The sequence below is a fragment of the Oxyura jamaicensis genome, chromosome 3, assembly GCF_011077185.1.
Source record: "Oxyura jamaicensis isolate SHBP4307 breed ruddy duck chromosome 3, BPBGC_Ojam_1.0, whole genome shotgun sequence".
NCBI classification, from domain to species: domain Eukaryota; kingdom Metazoa; phylum Chordata; class Aves; order Anseriformes; family Anatidae; genus Oxyura; species Oxyura jamaicensis.
The window spans coordinates 15,446,441-15,462,212 of NC_048895.1; the positions used below are offsets into that span (position 1 = coordinate 15,446,441).

General features: G+C 41.0%; 1 protein-coding gene across 3 annotated transcripts in view; it reads left to right on the plus strand.

The window, feature by feature from the left end:
- The first annotated feature begins 269 nt into the window (after nucleotides 1-269).
- Nucleotides 270-15,772, plus strand: part of AFTPH (aftiphilin) — a 46,215-nt gene continuing 30,712 nt past the window's right edge. For all 3 annotated transcript variants that reach the window (XR_004749019.1, XM_035319927.1, XM_035319928.1), the window contains exons 1-2: nucleotides 270-429; nucleotides 12,041-13,844. Coding sequence is in view for 2 of the 3 variants with exons in the window: in XM_035319927.1 (XP_035175818.1) it covers nucleotides 12,072-13,844 (1,773 nt within the window). In the remaining variant the exon portion in view is untranslated. The remainder of the gene's footprint in view (nucleotides 430-12,040; nucleotides 13,845-15,772) is intronic.

The window sequence follows — 15,772 nt, forward strand, 5'->3', positions numbered from 1 at the left end:
CCGCCTCACCCCTCGTCCAAGATGGCCGCCCTGCCGCGGTAGGGGAGGCTTGCCAGCACTCAAGATGGCGGCCGCGCAGCAGCGCCGCCGTCTCCCTTAGCGGGGCAGCCGCCGCCGCCGCAGCGTTGCTCGCTCGTTCGTTTATTTATTCGCCTTGCCCGCCCCGGCGCTGCCCGCCTCTCTGGTCGCTGCTGGGAGCGCCGGGGGCGGTGGCTGTGCGGGGCCAAGTGGGCGGTGGCAGCAGGGCAGGAGGCGGTGGCCGCCGGGAGGGGGCCGGGCTGCCGCGACGCGGTTCCTGTCGCCGTGACATGGGTTCCCCCTCGATGGCGGCTGCCGCGGGAGGCCTCAGATAACCGGCCGCGTCCCCTCTCCCCTTCCCCACCGCAGCCATGCCCGCCCGGGCCCCGCCGCCCCCCGCGCAGCCCTCAGGTAAGAGGCGGTGCCGCCGCCGCAATCCCCTCGCCCCGGCAGGTCGCACAGCTGGGGGCGGCCGGTTTCCTCCGGGCCTCGGCCGGGGAAGGGCACCCTATACCCCGCGGCAGCGAGCGGGGGATCCCCGGGGCTTGTCCTGCCTCGTCCGGGCCCTGTGAGGGAATCTCCTCTCCGTCCTTCCTCCCTCCAGCCGCGCCCGGCGGAGGGTGAGGTAAAAATCCCCGCAGCGGCCAGGGGTCGGACCCCAGCCGGCGGCTTTGTCCCTTGCAGAGCCCCCCGGGGGTGTGGGGTCAGCCGGGCCCCAAGGATCAGGCACGATCGTGAGGTGGCGGCTGAGGGCCGAGGGCTGGGCCCGCCCTGGGAGAGGGGGGCTCGGTGCGTGTGGTGCGGTGCCACCAGTGGGGCTGGCCCTGGGGGCTTGCTTCCCCTCAGAGGGGCAGGAGCTACGTGCAGCCGAAGGTGACACTCCAAAAAAAAGTTATGTGGTGGGTCGTGTGTTTTTCTTCAACGTAACGCCGTTCTAAAATTCAGTAGAAATGCTGAAACGCATATTAAGTGTTGAAACACATACTAAGCACTGACGCTTCAGTTTGTTGTTGTACGTGGCGACTTGACAAACCAAAATATTCTTAGAGAAGAACTGTTTCTTAAATGGAGGGTTAAGCCCTAGCATTCCTTCAGAGTGTCACTGAGTTGGTTTCTTGGTGGTGGCAGCCCATTCGTCCAGCTTCAGCGCTCTGCACAGAAATCAAAACTTTGGGAAGTTTGCTGCTCCATTTGAAGTAAACATCTGCTCATAAATGAACTGAGGTACCACAAAAAACTTCATTAACAGGAGCTGTAATGCCTTGGTCACATAAGTTTTGTTCCCGTCTGTGGTTTACAGTGTGATGTGCTTCGTTAGAGCTGATTTCTTCAGCTGCTGAGTTCATGGCAAAGTGAGCTTGATGGAAGTTGTTTTTTTAACTGGGCTGGTCCTTAGAGGTTGAACATAATTAAAAGTATTTCCTTCTTGTTTTATTCTCTGGACATATGAACTAGACTTGGAAAACCAATTAGCCTACTTTAAGCCTAAAAACATTAGGTTGTATTGTCAGTGCAGACAGAAGTCTGTATGCACGCTCATATGCCTAATGCAGTTGGAGATGTATCTGGAGGAATATTGTGTTAATTGGGAGAGCCAGGGGAAGAGCTGGAGTACCCGTGACTGATAATTTATTTTATTTTTTCAGGAAATCTCCCTTTTCACATAGGTGAAAATTAATAGCATAAACTTGAGGCTATGAGAATTTAAATATGAATTAGCTGTATAGAAAAGAGACTTCAGAAAAAGTACTATGTTGTGATGTTTCCTTTCCACATGATGTTTTGAGTAAAATAGCTGTTGTGTGACCTTCTAAGGTCACGTGAAAGCACGACCTCTTCTTTTGACTTCCTTAATTTGTTTATAAGTAAACAATTGAAGGATCTCAGCCTGAATATAGCAATTTGTGCAATCCAGTTCTTCTGTTTATTTTTTTTTGCCATGATCATGGTTTCATTTAGCACAGGATTTCGTAGATCTATAAAATCTAGACTTATTTGCAGTCAACTGTATTTGTTACATATTTCTTTTGATTAAGGCAGCGTGTGATTTCATGTTTGTAAGTAACCATCAAGAAATGCTTTACTAGCTTAAGTTAATGTCAGCATTTTAACACCCTAGTTGCATGACCCCCCCCCCCGAATCTCTTAAGCACTTTCAGAAGACTTGTCTTTCACAGTGGAAATAATAAACCAGCTTAGACAGACTTCAGTCAACTCTTTGCCCTTTCCTCTTAAAATATTCATAGAGCTCTCCTTGCAGAAATGTACTGGTATCAGTTGGAAAACCAGTGGTAAAGAAACCTATGCTAGATCTAGTTGTTTTCACAATACTCAGCAGCATAATCATCTTTCAGATACTCATTATTTTTTTCTACAAACTGTTCATTCCTTTCTGTGCTATTGTAGTGTCTGACAACTTAAACTATGTCTTTGTGAATGTTTTACTGCAATGACATGCTAACCTTTTCATGGGGATTCAAAATACTCATTTGTGATTTTTCTGGGTAGTCCTCTTTGGAAAAGTCCCTCTCTCAGATCCTACTCGTCGGTAGGTTTCACAGATTTTTACTTCAAGCTTCTCCGATGTACACACACACACAGAAGTCTTGAAATGTGCCGTGTTTGAAAACTGACAGTCCCATTTCCAGCAGACTTTGTTCTGTGCTAATGTCTGTAGCAATTAAAGTTTTGGATTGACACTGCAAGGAATGTTTCTGTATGGGCACCAATTGCAAGGTGAGTTAATGAGTCTGTTTCTGTAAGGGAGTTTGTGTGTGTGTGTGTCTGTGTGTTTTTAATCCAAGAGTCATTTGGAAGAAGCATAAGGAAGGGAAATCTTCACCTACCTTTAGTATCTTTGAAAGTAGGTACTGGGGAAAGGAAACATGAAACCTCAAGATCATATGTCTGTTGAAAGATGATGCAAAATAGATCTTACTCTTTGGAGTATTAGGTATCCCTCATTTATTGTGAATGTTTCTTAATATTCTTAGTATGGCAGTGTCTGTGGGTGGAATAAATGCTGAATAATCTAAGTCAGTTACTGATAAGTGTGTTTAACTTGCTTCAGTCAGGTACATTTTTGCTTTGTTTTTCTCACCTACTTGTTCTTTGCATGTTGAAGAAAATATTAGTTCACTTAAAAGCAAGCGAGAATTTGCAGTAATGGAGGGAAAAACTACAGTTGTTTTGCTTGTGCTAGCATATTTCCTCTGGCGAGCTTTGTGAGACCCTTTCCTTTAAGAATGCACCTCGAGGCAGTTGTAGTCTGCTCTTAACTTGAGTGTACGGTAGGTTTGAGTGCACTGGAACATATTGCTCTGTAAATAAACCTCTAAGAAGAGTTGACCTTAGGTAATTTAGTTGTAATACTTTCTAATCCAGCACCTTTTCATCTTAATTTAGAACAGGTTCCCAATTAACATGTTTCAGGGTAACATGCAGAAATGCATTTTCTCGCAGAGTGGAACGCTGCTGTAAAATGAATTTAAGAAATGTTAAGAATGAAAGCATCCCGGTTATGCATTCCTTACGCAATCTCTCACTTCATGCATTGTTTGGATGTGTACAGTAGGTTACGCACAAATGCAGTGTTCCCACAGAGCCAGATCTTAAACCTGATTGACTTTCCCAGCCGAGCATGTTTGCCTACATGAGTTTAAAATCATGCTTGTTCTTACGTCTTCCCCAATGTCTGTTCACAGATTTAGATACGGTGTCTTTTTCTGCAGCTGTTGAAGCCAGTCAGCTGATATGCAGTGAAAACATTAGATTTGTTTTGCTCGTAGTAATTTTGTAAAAATAACCTGGTCTTTTTGTTTTGGGGAAGTGGTGTTATTCTCGGTTAAGAGGGGAGTCGTGAACAAACACAACGCTCAGGTTCATGTTTTTCAAATGTTCCTTGGATTCCACGGCTAAGCAGAAATGGAATATGGAGAAGCAAAACAGCACAGCTAGTGAAAGCATGCATTTGACTGCTTCTGTATAATCTGACAAGTAAGATTTAAAGGAAGATATCACAGACCTATTTACATTTCACATTTGTGCCACCTAACTTAGTCTTCTCATATGCAATGAGAGGGAGAGAAGCAGTGGCAAAGAGCTTAGAATCTTATATAGGGTGAATCGTCTGAGGATGCTTTGTGTTTACTGCCAGCTTGGGGAGGACAGGAAGCCTGAGCTGCTGCTGAGATAAGTGCCTGAGTCCTGATGGAAGGAAGCCTCCTGAGTTTTGTTACTTTAAAGTTCCTTTTACATACAGCACTTCCTAATAGAAGGTGTCTGGCGTATTCAGAGTTTGTTGAAACCGCGATAATGTACAATTGTATTGATTAATGTCAAATGCTGGGGAATGAGAAATAAGGCTTCTATTTAGACACTCTGGCCGTATCGGAGCTGGAGAACATTGCTTGGACGTACATAACTTGAGGAAAACAAAAACAGTGTCCTGAAACTCCTGCTTTGCGTAATGGACCTTCTGGCTGTAACAGCATTAGATTCAAAATCGAAAGCATTGATTTCTGGAGGCTTTATGAAGTAAACATTTTCTTTCTGTATTTTGTTTGCTGGTAAGTTATTCCAAAAGGAAAAGTAAACTTAATAAACCCATTTAGGAACATATGGACTGAAGCTTGGACAATGACTCTCTTTGGATTTTAGTTGTAGGAATAATGTTTTTAACAGACAGACTTCTCACACTTACACCGGCCCTTCCAGAAATGAGTTTTTAGGTGCAGAACAGAAAGACCATAAATCCATTTTCCATTGTTAATAAGCCAATGGAAAGGCAAAGTTATAATGGGAGACAGCTTTTTTTACTAGAAGCCAGCATTTTGCTGTAACGAGGAGTCTAAATCTGGTCCTTACTAAGACATTTTTGATATTAGTTTGAGGAATTCCCTCGCAGTGAAGAGCTGAATGTTCTTGGAAAGAACAGACACTAGCAGCTAATGACTTGAATCCACCTCCTTGCCATTGCAAGCTTTTTGCTGCAAGGCATTTCAGTAACCTTGTAGTTTCTATCGTGGAGATCTTGATCATGCCATCCCTAGTTTAAGTTTCTTTATGGGTTGTGATGGGTTGCTTAACTCAGATTGCTTTCAGAATAATCTGTTATTGAGAAGTTATTCATTGTTTTGCTAATGTTCTCCTTAAAGGAAACATTCTAACCTATTACTTTTTGTTGTTTGTTTTTGTTTGTTTGTTTGTTTATATATCTCAATGATTTCTTACTTAGCAGTATTCCTGGTGGCTTCCCAGTGTTTTAGGTCTTATATAAGAACTAAACATACTATTTTAAGTTCTGCCTTAGAAGATGCGTAGACAAGGAACTGTGTATACCTGCTTTTGCTTGTCATAATTACGTTCTTCTCTTTGCTGCTGTATCTTTGTTAGATTTGCTATGGCTCTGCAAAAAAGGTAATGAACAAGGATGTGGTCCACGTATGAGGAAAGCAGATGCTGTTCCCTATTTACTACAAGCAAATAATGAGATACCCTGGTTTGATAGTCAATGGTTTAGAAACCTAATTAGTGACTTGACGTAAAAGTAGGGTATGAATTTCCAAATGTGATAGGGTATTAATTTTGTCTTTCTGAATCCTTGCACTATCAAAGCTTGAATCAACTATTATTGTAATCTTTTCCATCATTACAGATTTTTTTCTCTTCTGTTGTGTATTTCATGTTAACTCCTTACGTGCTTAAATGCTTGTGAAATTAGACAAAAAAAGATTTAAAACCAAGAACTGCTGCAATAGGATTGAATTGGACCAAATTAATCAGCATCATTTTTTTTCTTTATAACAAAGTGGCGATATGCACTGTAAGTGTATTGATGAATTACATTTAGAGTGCGACTTTAACAGTGGTCTTATGTCTACGATAGTGAAAGTTGTTTGTGAAAGTCCTTCATAATGAATATCAGTGTGGATATAAAGAAACAGACGGAAGCCGGAACGAGTGGTTTTTATCAGCTGTAGTTTTTTTTTTTTTTTTTTTTTTTTTAAATATCAAGTAAAGGGTTGCAGAAAATGACATCTGAAAGAAAACAATTCTGTGATACATTTTTCTGAAAAATGTTGGGCAAACTGCATGTCATGACAAATTGATGGTAATCCATTATCACTCTAATAATACAAACTATCTTTATTATGATTCAGAAAAACTTGCTGACACTTGTCAACATAAATCTGTGATTGGGAATAAATTAATCCAGTCTAAATAGGAACACTGAAATGCGCTCTGATTCTTCACTTCAAGCTCTGCTGCCAGAAATCTGGGTTATTACAAACCATAGAAACATAGCTGCTCTATTATGTGCAGGTAAAAACTGTTATAATTTCTCTCAAAGAAGAATCCGGACTACATACAGTGCTGAAAAATCGGTGTTCTCCATTAGTTTAAAATCTGTATTTTTTCCAGAACGTTTAAATGAGCACATAAATGGTAAAGTGCATGTTAACCTCTTGGCAGGCTTTTAAATTTGGGAGCCAATTCCCTCTTAAATACGAGGAAGATAAGTAACGTGCATCTCAGTCGTGGATTTTTTTTTAAAATTCTACTTCCTGAGTAAAATCACATTTTACAAGTGATGGGGTTAATCGCTTGAAATGTGGGTATACAAGATGATAGAGCCTCACAGCGTGGCTGGCAGGGTATGTCTGAGCTGGATGGAGAGTTCTGCACTACAAAAGATGAAGCCGCAGTTCCAGCTCGTAGCCCCCGTTTGAGATGCCAGACAAAGCAGGGATTAACTAAAGGAATTAATGAACAAAGTTGTTGTTCTGCTAGCCTGGTGGCTTTTCACCAAGTTAATGTTCCAGTGAAGGATAATGAATTGGGTTCAATGGTTTGTGGTTGGCAGGTGGAACGCTTTTGAAAGTCAAGAAAGGGGTTCATAATGAAATCCTTTCTGAAGGAAAGTGCATTAAGGCTAAAAATTCCCATGCTTTTTTATGTTTCAAGGTGAAATGGGAGTATGCCCCATGTTAAAAATTTATCAGCGATTAGTCCAAGGGCGGGGAAAGACAGATAAACATTTAAACAATTTCCTTCCGATAACCATTTAGTATGATGGTCTTCTGAGTTCTGTAAACAACAATTAAATTATATTAACATATACACAGTACAGTTTCATACATTTTGGAGTTTTTTAACATGGACTTTCAAAATGCATCTGTAACGTGGGTTTGTAAAATGCAATGATGCGTTTCCATCATTGGACATAGATGACTTTCAAAAAAAAAAAAAGATAAACGAGCCCATACAAGTGATTATGCAGTTAGATCATATGGACTAAACTGATTAAACTAATTCAAGATGAGGATTTGAGAATCTGATCACAGCTTTGATAGCTGACTACAATTAATGTTCCTCGCAGATCCTGCTTTGGCAACTGTTCCTGAAACGTATCTGGAGCAGAGCATTGTGCTGTGGGACTGCTGTTGTGTAAATGATCCCGGTGATGTTTTAAAAGTGCTTTGAAATAAAAAAATGGAAGGAAGCTTCTTCCCTGTGGCAGAAGTTGCAGGGGGGGAAATGCGTAGTGATCGGAAGTCTTCCTGCAAATCTGATTGGTTTTGGCAGTCTGGTTCAGCCCCAAGTTACCTTTGTTCTGTTCTTCCTCGCCTATGTGTTTTGTGTTAACTGGGGGGGAAAACAGTCTTGGAGGTAAATTGTCTTCAACAGTGATGCGTGTTGCCCCCACTTTACTCATTTTGTTTCCTGAATGCTGGGTATTATTTTATTTTTTTAGATCACCATGCCCCTAAGAAGTTTCTGAACAGTCTTATTTCCGGGTGAGATTAAGATAACTATAGTTTGTTTGTTTGTTTGTTTATCATTTACTGTATAATTTTTGTTATAATAGATAATGTGTGGAAGTACATCCAGTGCAGGCTAAGAAATAATTTTCGTGGGCATTTTTCGCTTGAGATCTTGTGATGTCAGGTGGCGGAGCAGTAACTAATGCAGAGTTGCATGTGATTTTTTTCAAATAACTCAAGTGAGAAACAGCTTCTACATGCCTAGAAATGTAAGAAGATTTTCCTTTAAAAAAGCTTGCATGTGGTGAAACAAGTTCAGACAAACTTCCTTTTTTTAATGGGAAAGTGCAGAAGGACTTCTTCAAGGCCTCTGATTCATAGTGTTGGAACATGTCTTTGAGCTACAGATTGAAAAAAAAAGAAATAAAACTTCTGTTATTAGCTCAGGCCTCATTGTTTAGTCTGACTTCTTAATTCAAATAATAGTGGTCTGTATCATGCATAATTTAGGAGGTCCTCAGCATTCTCCCTAACTGTGGTCCATAAAGCCTCAGTAATGCAGGTGGACTGCCAACCTCGTGATGCTTCTTCGCCCAGTGAAGGAAATGCAGTTGACCAAAGTACCTGCTGAGATTTGGGAAATCCTTAATTTTGATGTCATTGTTTAAGCACAGAGCTGTAAGTTCATATCTTTGATAGATGGAAGCAAATTTGAGGTTGCTTTTACTGTGTGCGTTCTCCTTCCCTTCTCATGGCTTCTCATCAGTAAAAATAAGGCTCTTCGGATAGAGGCTTCTCGTCTATCTAGATTTATCTCCTTTTTACTTGAATATATTTGCTTTCATGATGTGATTATTCTAAAATTCCTTCAAAAGAAGAAAAACCTGATATGTATTCATTTGGGGGTTTTAATATATATATTCCTTCTGCGTTAACCTTGGTCTTCAGTACTCATACGGCATTGAGAACTTCAAGGCTGGGTCTTGTGGACTTCAGAAATGGGTGTTTCACAATCAAGTGTGTTAGCTTTCTAGATTTAACTTGTGTCAGTGTAAGCATTTCACTTTCCTAAGTATTTAATGTTTTATAGGCTACCGCTTTGAGAGTAGTTGAAATACTTAAGGATTTTATTTGGGTTTCTGCTTCAAATTTTTATGGAATTGGTGGCATGCTTTTTTACTTTCCAGGCTGCGGAACACTCATTTTCTATTTTAAAATCCTTTCTGTCTTAAAAATAGCTTTAGAGATGTCTTTCGGAGTGCATCTTTGCCAAATAAAGAAGAAAACATCTAATGACATGACAAAATGTAGTGTTGAGGCTGCAGTGGCTTTAATGATAGTGTTTGGTCTTGGTGATGGAGCTGCTTGTCCCACCCTCTAGCTTTATTAGCTTTTTTTCCTGTTTGTTTGGGTGGGTTTTGGTAGGACTCTTGTCTTTACCTTCCTTCTTTCCAGCCATTTCATAGCTTCTCTTCAAGCTCCTTTTTCTTTTGGTTTATATCTAGCCAGTGCCATCCTTGAAATAGTGTTAAGGGTGGGTTTTTGTGTTCCAAAAAAATGGTTTCTTGCCTTTACAGTCTCTTCAGCTTTTATCACATGGGGTAAGATAATAAATACCGTGTCAACTGAATTTTCCAAGGAGGTGTAAACACTCCTGTTAAATTCCAGGAGGTTTAATAATAAATTTGTGCTGATGCCTACTGAGATTAAACTGGAAAGTCATGGACTCAGATTTAGTTACAAAGAATTATTTTTTTAATAACCAAATAAATCTACTTTTTTTTGTTTCAAAAAAATAAAGGTGGGGGGGTGGAATTCAATAAGTTCTTTCCCATTTCCAGGGCCAGTAGCAGGAATTGGTAGGGAGGTGAATCCCATTTCAAAGGATGCTGCTTTCTCTGTCCTTTCCCATTAGTGTCAGTGTGTTACTGAAGAGCTACGGGTTTGCGACTCTGGGAGTCGTGAAGTCCCGACACAGGGCTGTGGGGTTTAACCAGCTCCTCTCTAGCTTTGAAGAGTGCTTTCCCCAGAGTATGATGCCTTGGGATGAGCACAGCTAATATATACCAGATAAACCTCTATCTACCTAACCAGTCTTTTTTTTTTTAATTTTTATTTTTCCTACAAAAGAACAACCAGCATGACTGCTCTGATAGTCACAAAGAAGAACTGCTGTTATCGTAGTTAGTGGATAGGAAGCCCAGGAGCTTGGAAGGTAAACAGGTTGGCGAAATGTCAATGTGAGCTCAAAGTCATACTCCGCAACCATCTCAGACAGGATCTTTATGTTCTTGTATGGCATTAAACAGCAGTTGCTAGACCTTGATGTAAAATGGGGAGAGTGCTTTTGGCCGACGAAGCCTCTGAGACAGGAGAGTGAAGCTGCTCTCTGAAATACCTTGCTAAGCAGCTGGTGCTGAGTAAGCCTATGTGGGAGCTTGTTGACAACTTCATTCTAAACAACATTTCTCTGCAGTCTTCAGTTTTCATGTGATGTTACAAATTACTTCTTGGTTTCATTTTGATAAGCAGCCTATTCTTTTATAACTGCAAAATACCCTTTAAAAAAGTTGAAGATATGTTAGTCACCTTAAAGCTATCAGGTTTTCATGGTAAAAAGATGAGTTGTTTGGCTCAAGAGCTGTGGTATGTTGTGCTTGAAAAGAGCTGCAGGGCTTCATTTGTTGTTGTTGTACCCTCTGCGTGATGTTGTTTAGGTTCATGTACAAAGTCCTTTGCCAAGTACTTTGGAGTTAAGGATCCTTGTTTTGCTTTTGTTTCAAAACTCAGTCTGCACTTGCTGCAGTAATTAGAAAGTCAACTATTTGCTAATACATATAGGTGGTTTCTATTTTTTTCTGCAGGTAATGCTTAGTTTTTTACAGGTTATTGGTAGAAAAATGACATTTCAAATGGAAAGAGCCCCGTTATAGCTCTCCGTTTCAGGATTCTAAGGTACAAACTGGTGAGGTGATGTGCTCAGTTGTGAATATATAAACAATATTAGCTAGTGGTTCATTAATCACATGCAATAGTGGAAAAAAATAGACCATTTTTGGTGTTGGTGGGAATTCTCAATCCATGCCTTGATTGTTGCTTTAATGCAATGTTAAGATGGTGTCCTTAATCTCTTTCTATCTAGGCCATGAGAACAGTTTCATACTTTTTTTTTTTTTTTTCCCTGTGTGATTTAGTGATTTGTGTTTAAATATTTTATGGATAATCTTGCTCCATTCTGCTTTTCAGAATAAGCTTTGATGGAGAAGTTTGTTTTGCTTCTGGGCTTTGAAGGCGCTTTTCACGGCGTTTCCCAGCTGGAGGCTTGCAGGCCAAAAGCAGGCTGGCAGCAGCAGCTGGGGAGACAGCACGCTTTGGCTTGGAGTTAGGAAATCCAGAGAACAGGGAGACCTGACAGAAACCTAGGAATTGGTAGAGACTTAAATTGTAGGACAGCAGATCACAGCTAGCAATTATAACGGTAGCGTCTTCCATCACTCCTTCACCATTTCAAAGCATAAGGCAGCATTTTTACAAGTTTTTGGACCTGCTATGTTACATACACAACTGACTGTCCATCAAGTGGCTTAATTTCTGTGGCACAGTGAGGTGAAGGGCACAGCTGAGTGTGGGACAAGGTGGACCTGGCTATTTGTAAGGGTAACTGGCTGTGTGATGAATTCCTGGTGACAGGACGCTGGGAACTGGTGGGTTAAAACTCAATTTAGTTGCATTGGTGCGTTGCACGACAGCTCAAGACAATTGTGTTTTGTTTTCTGGCATTTCAGCACCGTTTGTTGACAAATGCGATCGTGGAGTACTTGACAAGAGACTTGAACTGTCCCCAGTAGATTGTGACTTCTAAAACAGAAGAATTGGTTAGAAAATGGGTTTGGGAAATTGTTGCCACCTTTGTAATCTGCCCTGTATGCTACATCCAATGGAACTGCTGCTGAAAGTTACTTGTCATGGGCTTTAGCTGAGACTGCCGTTGTGTGGTTTTGTTTGTTTTTGCCGGGCTTCTGATGTAAACCTTGCCTGGTTTCATGGTAGAGAAAGAAAACCGTATTTCTGAGTATTGAAAGTTATGGGTAAACATTCTGCAGACGTTTTATATGGTGGTGTTTTATGTTCCTTTTTCATCTAATATTGACGTTGACCTATACGTCCACTTCTAAAATGTGAAAGAGTGAAAAATAAAATGCGAAGGAAGGCAAGGTAGCCAAATCCTAATATACTTCTCTTTTTTGCCTTTATAGAAATATATTAACTTTGAAGTGGAACTAAACAATGGAACCAGACATCATTCGAATGTATTCTTCATCCCCTCCACCACTAGACAATGGAGCTGATGACGACGATGAAGATGAATTTGGGGAATTTGGAGGCTTTTCTGGCGTAAGCACTGCTGGTGTAGCTTTTGCAGATTTTGATACTCCAGACTACAGTCATCCAAAGGAGGAGTTTATACCCACAAATCATTTTATCCCCCTTCATGATTATTCTGACAATGTAGCTAGCATTGCAACTTTCACATCTGTTAAAAATGTTAAAGACTGCATTGCAGAGCTTCCAACTCCTACTAAGGAACTTTCTGATATGTCATCTACTAGTACCAGCAAAGAAAAATCTAAGTTTAGAACTTCAGGTCCCGCTTTTGATGTAAGTTTAGAAGATGTAAACAAGAGAGGGGAACGAAGAGAGAACGCTGGGAAATCAGAGAGTTTTCCTTCTGATGTTGTTAGAACTGATACAGCAGTTGAAAGCCAGGATGAGCAAATAGATGCTTGTAATGGTGAGAAACTTCCATGTCTAGAGATTCTAACAAATGGATTTGCAGCACCGGACGCTGTAAATCCTCAGGGAACAGAAGATCTAGACAGCATCAGTGACACAAAGGGACTAAAAACTGTTAGCACCCATAGTACTGAGCTAAGTTTGAACTCAATGCCTAGCTCGGGTGAAGGCTTTGCAGATTTTGCTACATTTTCAAACAAAAAAACAATCCATTTAGAGGGAACTGGGCCCACAATATGCAGTGTTCTTAATGAAAGAGACTCTCTGAGCATTCAGGAAAACAACAGAATAAACAGAGTAACTCATACTGCAGAAGAGACTTGCATTGCGGAAGCTAGCTGTGAACAGGGTTCCTCAGCACTGGAGGATAATGAATTCACAATTTTTAGTACGTCTCAAACAACTGGAAGTTCAATATGCACTACTGAAAACGGAGAAAACAATGGGAGAAAAAAACAACACGACACAGAGAATGGCAAAGGCTTTTCTCAGCCCAATGACTTTTCAGAGGACATCAAAGTTGATGAGATCCAAAGCCTAAGCAGTGATCTTGCAGGAGAAGACGTGGGTGATTCTGAAGATGTTAAGAATGGTGGAAGTAGTACTGAAGTTGTAGCTTGCCGTGACACACATGACGACGACTTTGGTGACTTCGGTTCAGTCAGCAGTGCATCTCCCACTTTCGTTAATGCTCAAGAATCAATAAATGCTCTGGCTTTAGAAGGAACTTCTGAACAGCCTACACATATTAGCAAACCTAATGATGCATTTGGTGAATTCAGGGACACAAGTACTGTTTCTCAGCTGCCAGCAACGTTGGATCAAGCTGAACTAAATCAGACTGCTGACACTTTAGAATGTAATGCTACCAGTAAAATTTCTGGCTTAGACTGCCAGCATACTGTTGAGGTAGAAAATGGTGATGATAGTGAGTTTGGAGACTTTGATTCAGTGCCAAAACCTCAAGATGAGAGTGTTGCTTTTCAGGACTCTGATGACTTTGCGGACTTCAGTTCAGCAGGTTGTAACCAGGCTACTGATTGGAATGCTTTTGAAGATGAACAAAAAGACAGCTGTTCTTGGGCTGCCTTTGGAGAGGAGCAGGCGGGTGAATCTCATCACAGAAAAGAGACGTGGCAGTCACATAGGACAGATGCAACTGTGAGGATTGATGGCCCGGTGTTACACAAGACTGACAGTTTTGCTTTAGCATCTTTACAAGGATCTACCAGTAAGCAATCTCAAGAGCCAGCACCTTCAGTTCAGGTAAAGGTGTTCTTGATTTTACTTGCTCAGTATCGTTCTGCTCTTGTGCATGCAGCTCTTCCTGGTTCCTGCTTCTGTGTACAGCAGATGTTTGGACAGTCCTTGTTTGACTTGTGGGAGAGATTTAATTTGGTGGGTGAGAAAGGCTGCTATGAAATAGTGTGCTGTATTTGCATCTTTTCTCTTTTGCGCTGTTATTTCCTGCAGACAAACGAGCAGGGTATGTGGGAATTAGTATGCATTTGTTCTGAAAATTATATGTGGTACTTTACATAAACTGATCAAAGGAATAAGCCATCATAAGCATTTCAGAGCCTGTGATGGTTCTTCCTTTGCTTCATAGTTTACAGCCTTTTGGGGGGGCACTCTGATGTTGCCTTTTCATTAAATAGGCATAACGTAGGTGACTGGAAGCTGGAGCTACTGGTTCCCCAATTTTTTCAGCACCATTCTCTACCATATTATCAAAAATCTGATTACAAATGATGACTCTGTAAATAGCTGCACTCATTCACTTAGAGCGCGATCGGGAGGTGTCTGACATTGCAAGCAGGCACTGTTGCAGTTTGTTTCAAAACTGTCACTGACCTTATCATAAAATACAGCCTCTGGAGCTCTGTCCCTCCTATTCTAACTCCTGGTTATTTAAAAATAAGTCTCTGTTAAACATCAGTTATGGCAAGCTCCACATTATAGCAGCATCACAAATACTGGACTGATGATTTCTTGCAGCCGCTGCTGTATCTAAATGGGAGCTTTCTGGAGGGTAAAGTAGACAAAATCATTTCTCACTCCCTGGGTTTTCTGCCTTAGTTGCTAAGTATGTATTAATTCTTACATATTTCCTTCCTAGGTCTTTTCGCTAGTCATCTGTGAGATCTGTGCCTGTTCATACATAGATACATTTTTTAATAAGTATTCAGTACTACTCCTACAAAACTCAGCAATTTGGCTTTAAAATTCCCTTCAGTGATGCTTTTCAATCATGTCATTCTGCGCGAGGCGCTTAGAGTATGCTAAGGGCGCTAGAGGTGATACGTATCTAAAAGCTTTGGCTTTTCTCTGGCAATAAAAGGAAATGAGGTAAGCCCTTTCTTCCAGGACCTGATGCAGACTTGGTGACAGCCATGCCGTGCCTCTTTCCGTTTCCTACCAGAGGCAGATGAAATGGGTTTCCAAAAGAAGGTTGTGCCAGTCAGAGTTTTGCAAGCACCAGCCAGGAGGGAGCTTTTGAGGTTTAGCGTTGACTTCTTGTCACATCAAAAGGTGTGAGGCTCAAGCTGCTGATGCTTGCTGCATCCTGTTTTGTTCAGTGACTAACACCCCAGATTTCAAATTGACTTTGTGAGACCAAAAACGGATCTCAAGTGAACCTGCAGATGGATTTCTGTGCCTATGCAAAACCTTACTCGTTTGATGGGGATTATCTGACTGTGAGGGTCTGTTTCTCAAGACAAAAGCACAAATCTATTGTCACCTGTTCTGTTGTCCATCCACCTGTGAAATCAGAGAGTACCTAGGCCATTAGTGCAATTAATCTAAATTGTTTCTGTTTCCCCTCAAAAGAGGCTGTCCAGAAACTGACAAAGAAATAGGGTGGGGAGATGATTCGAGTTAAATCATCCAGTTTTCCATTAAATCATGTTTTTGAGGACACTCAGAAAGTGCCAAATGTTTATTTTTTACTTTGAAATTTTATCAAAAAATATGGAAAATTCTATTGAAAACACTTTCTGAATGGTGATGTTGATAAAAGCAGAATCTTCAGAGGTTTGGTAACGTTTTCTCCCACTCCCCAAGTCTGTCTTAGGCAAAGATGAGCTCAATTCCAATGGAAGTTCCCAGGTGTTCTGTGGATTGTGCAGTAGTTTGCTTGGATTGTAAGCCAAGTAGTAAAACCTAAAGATTTTTTTCATACCTTCTCTTTA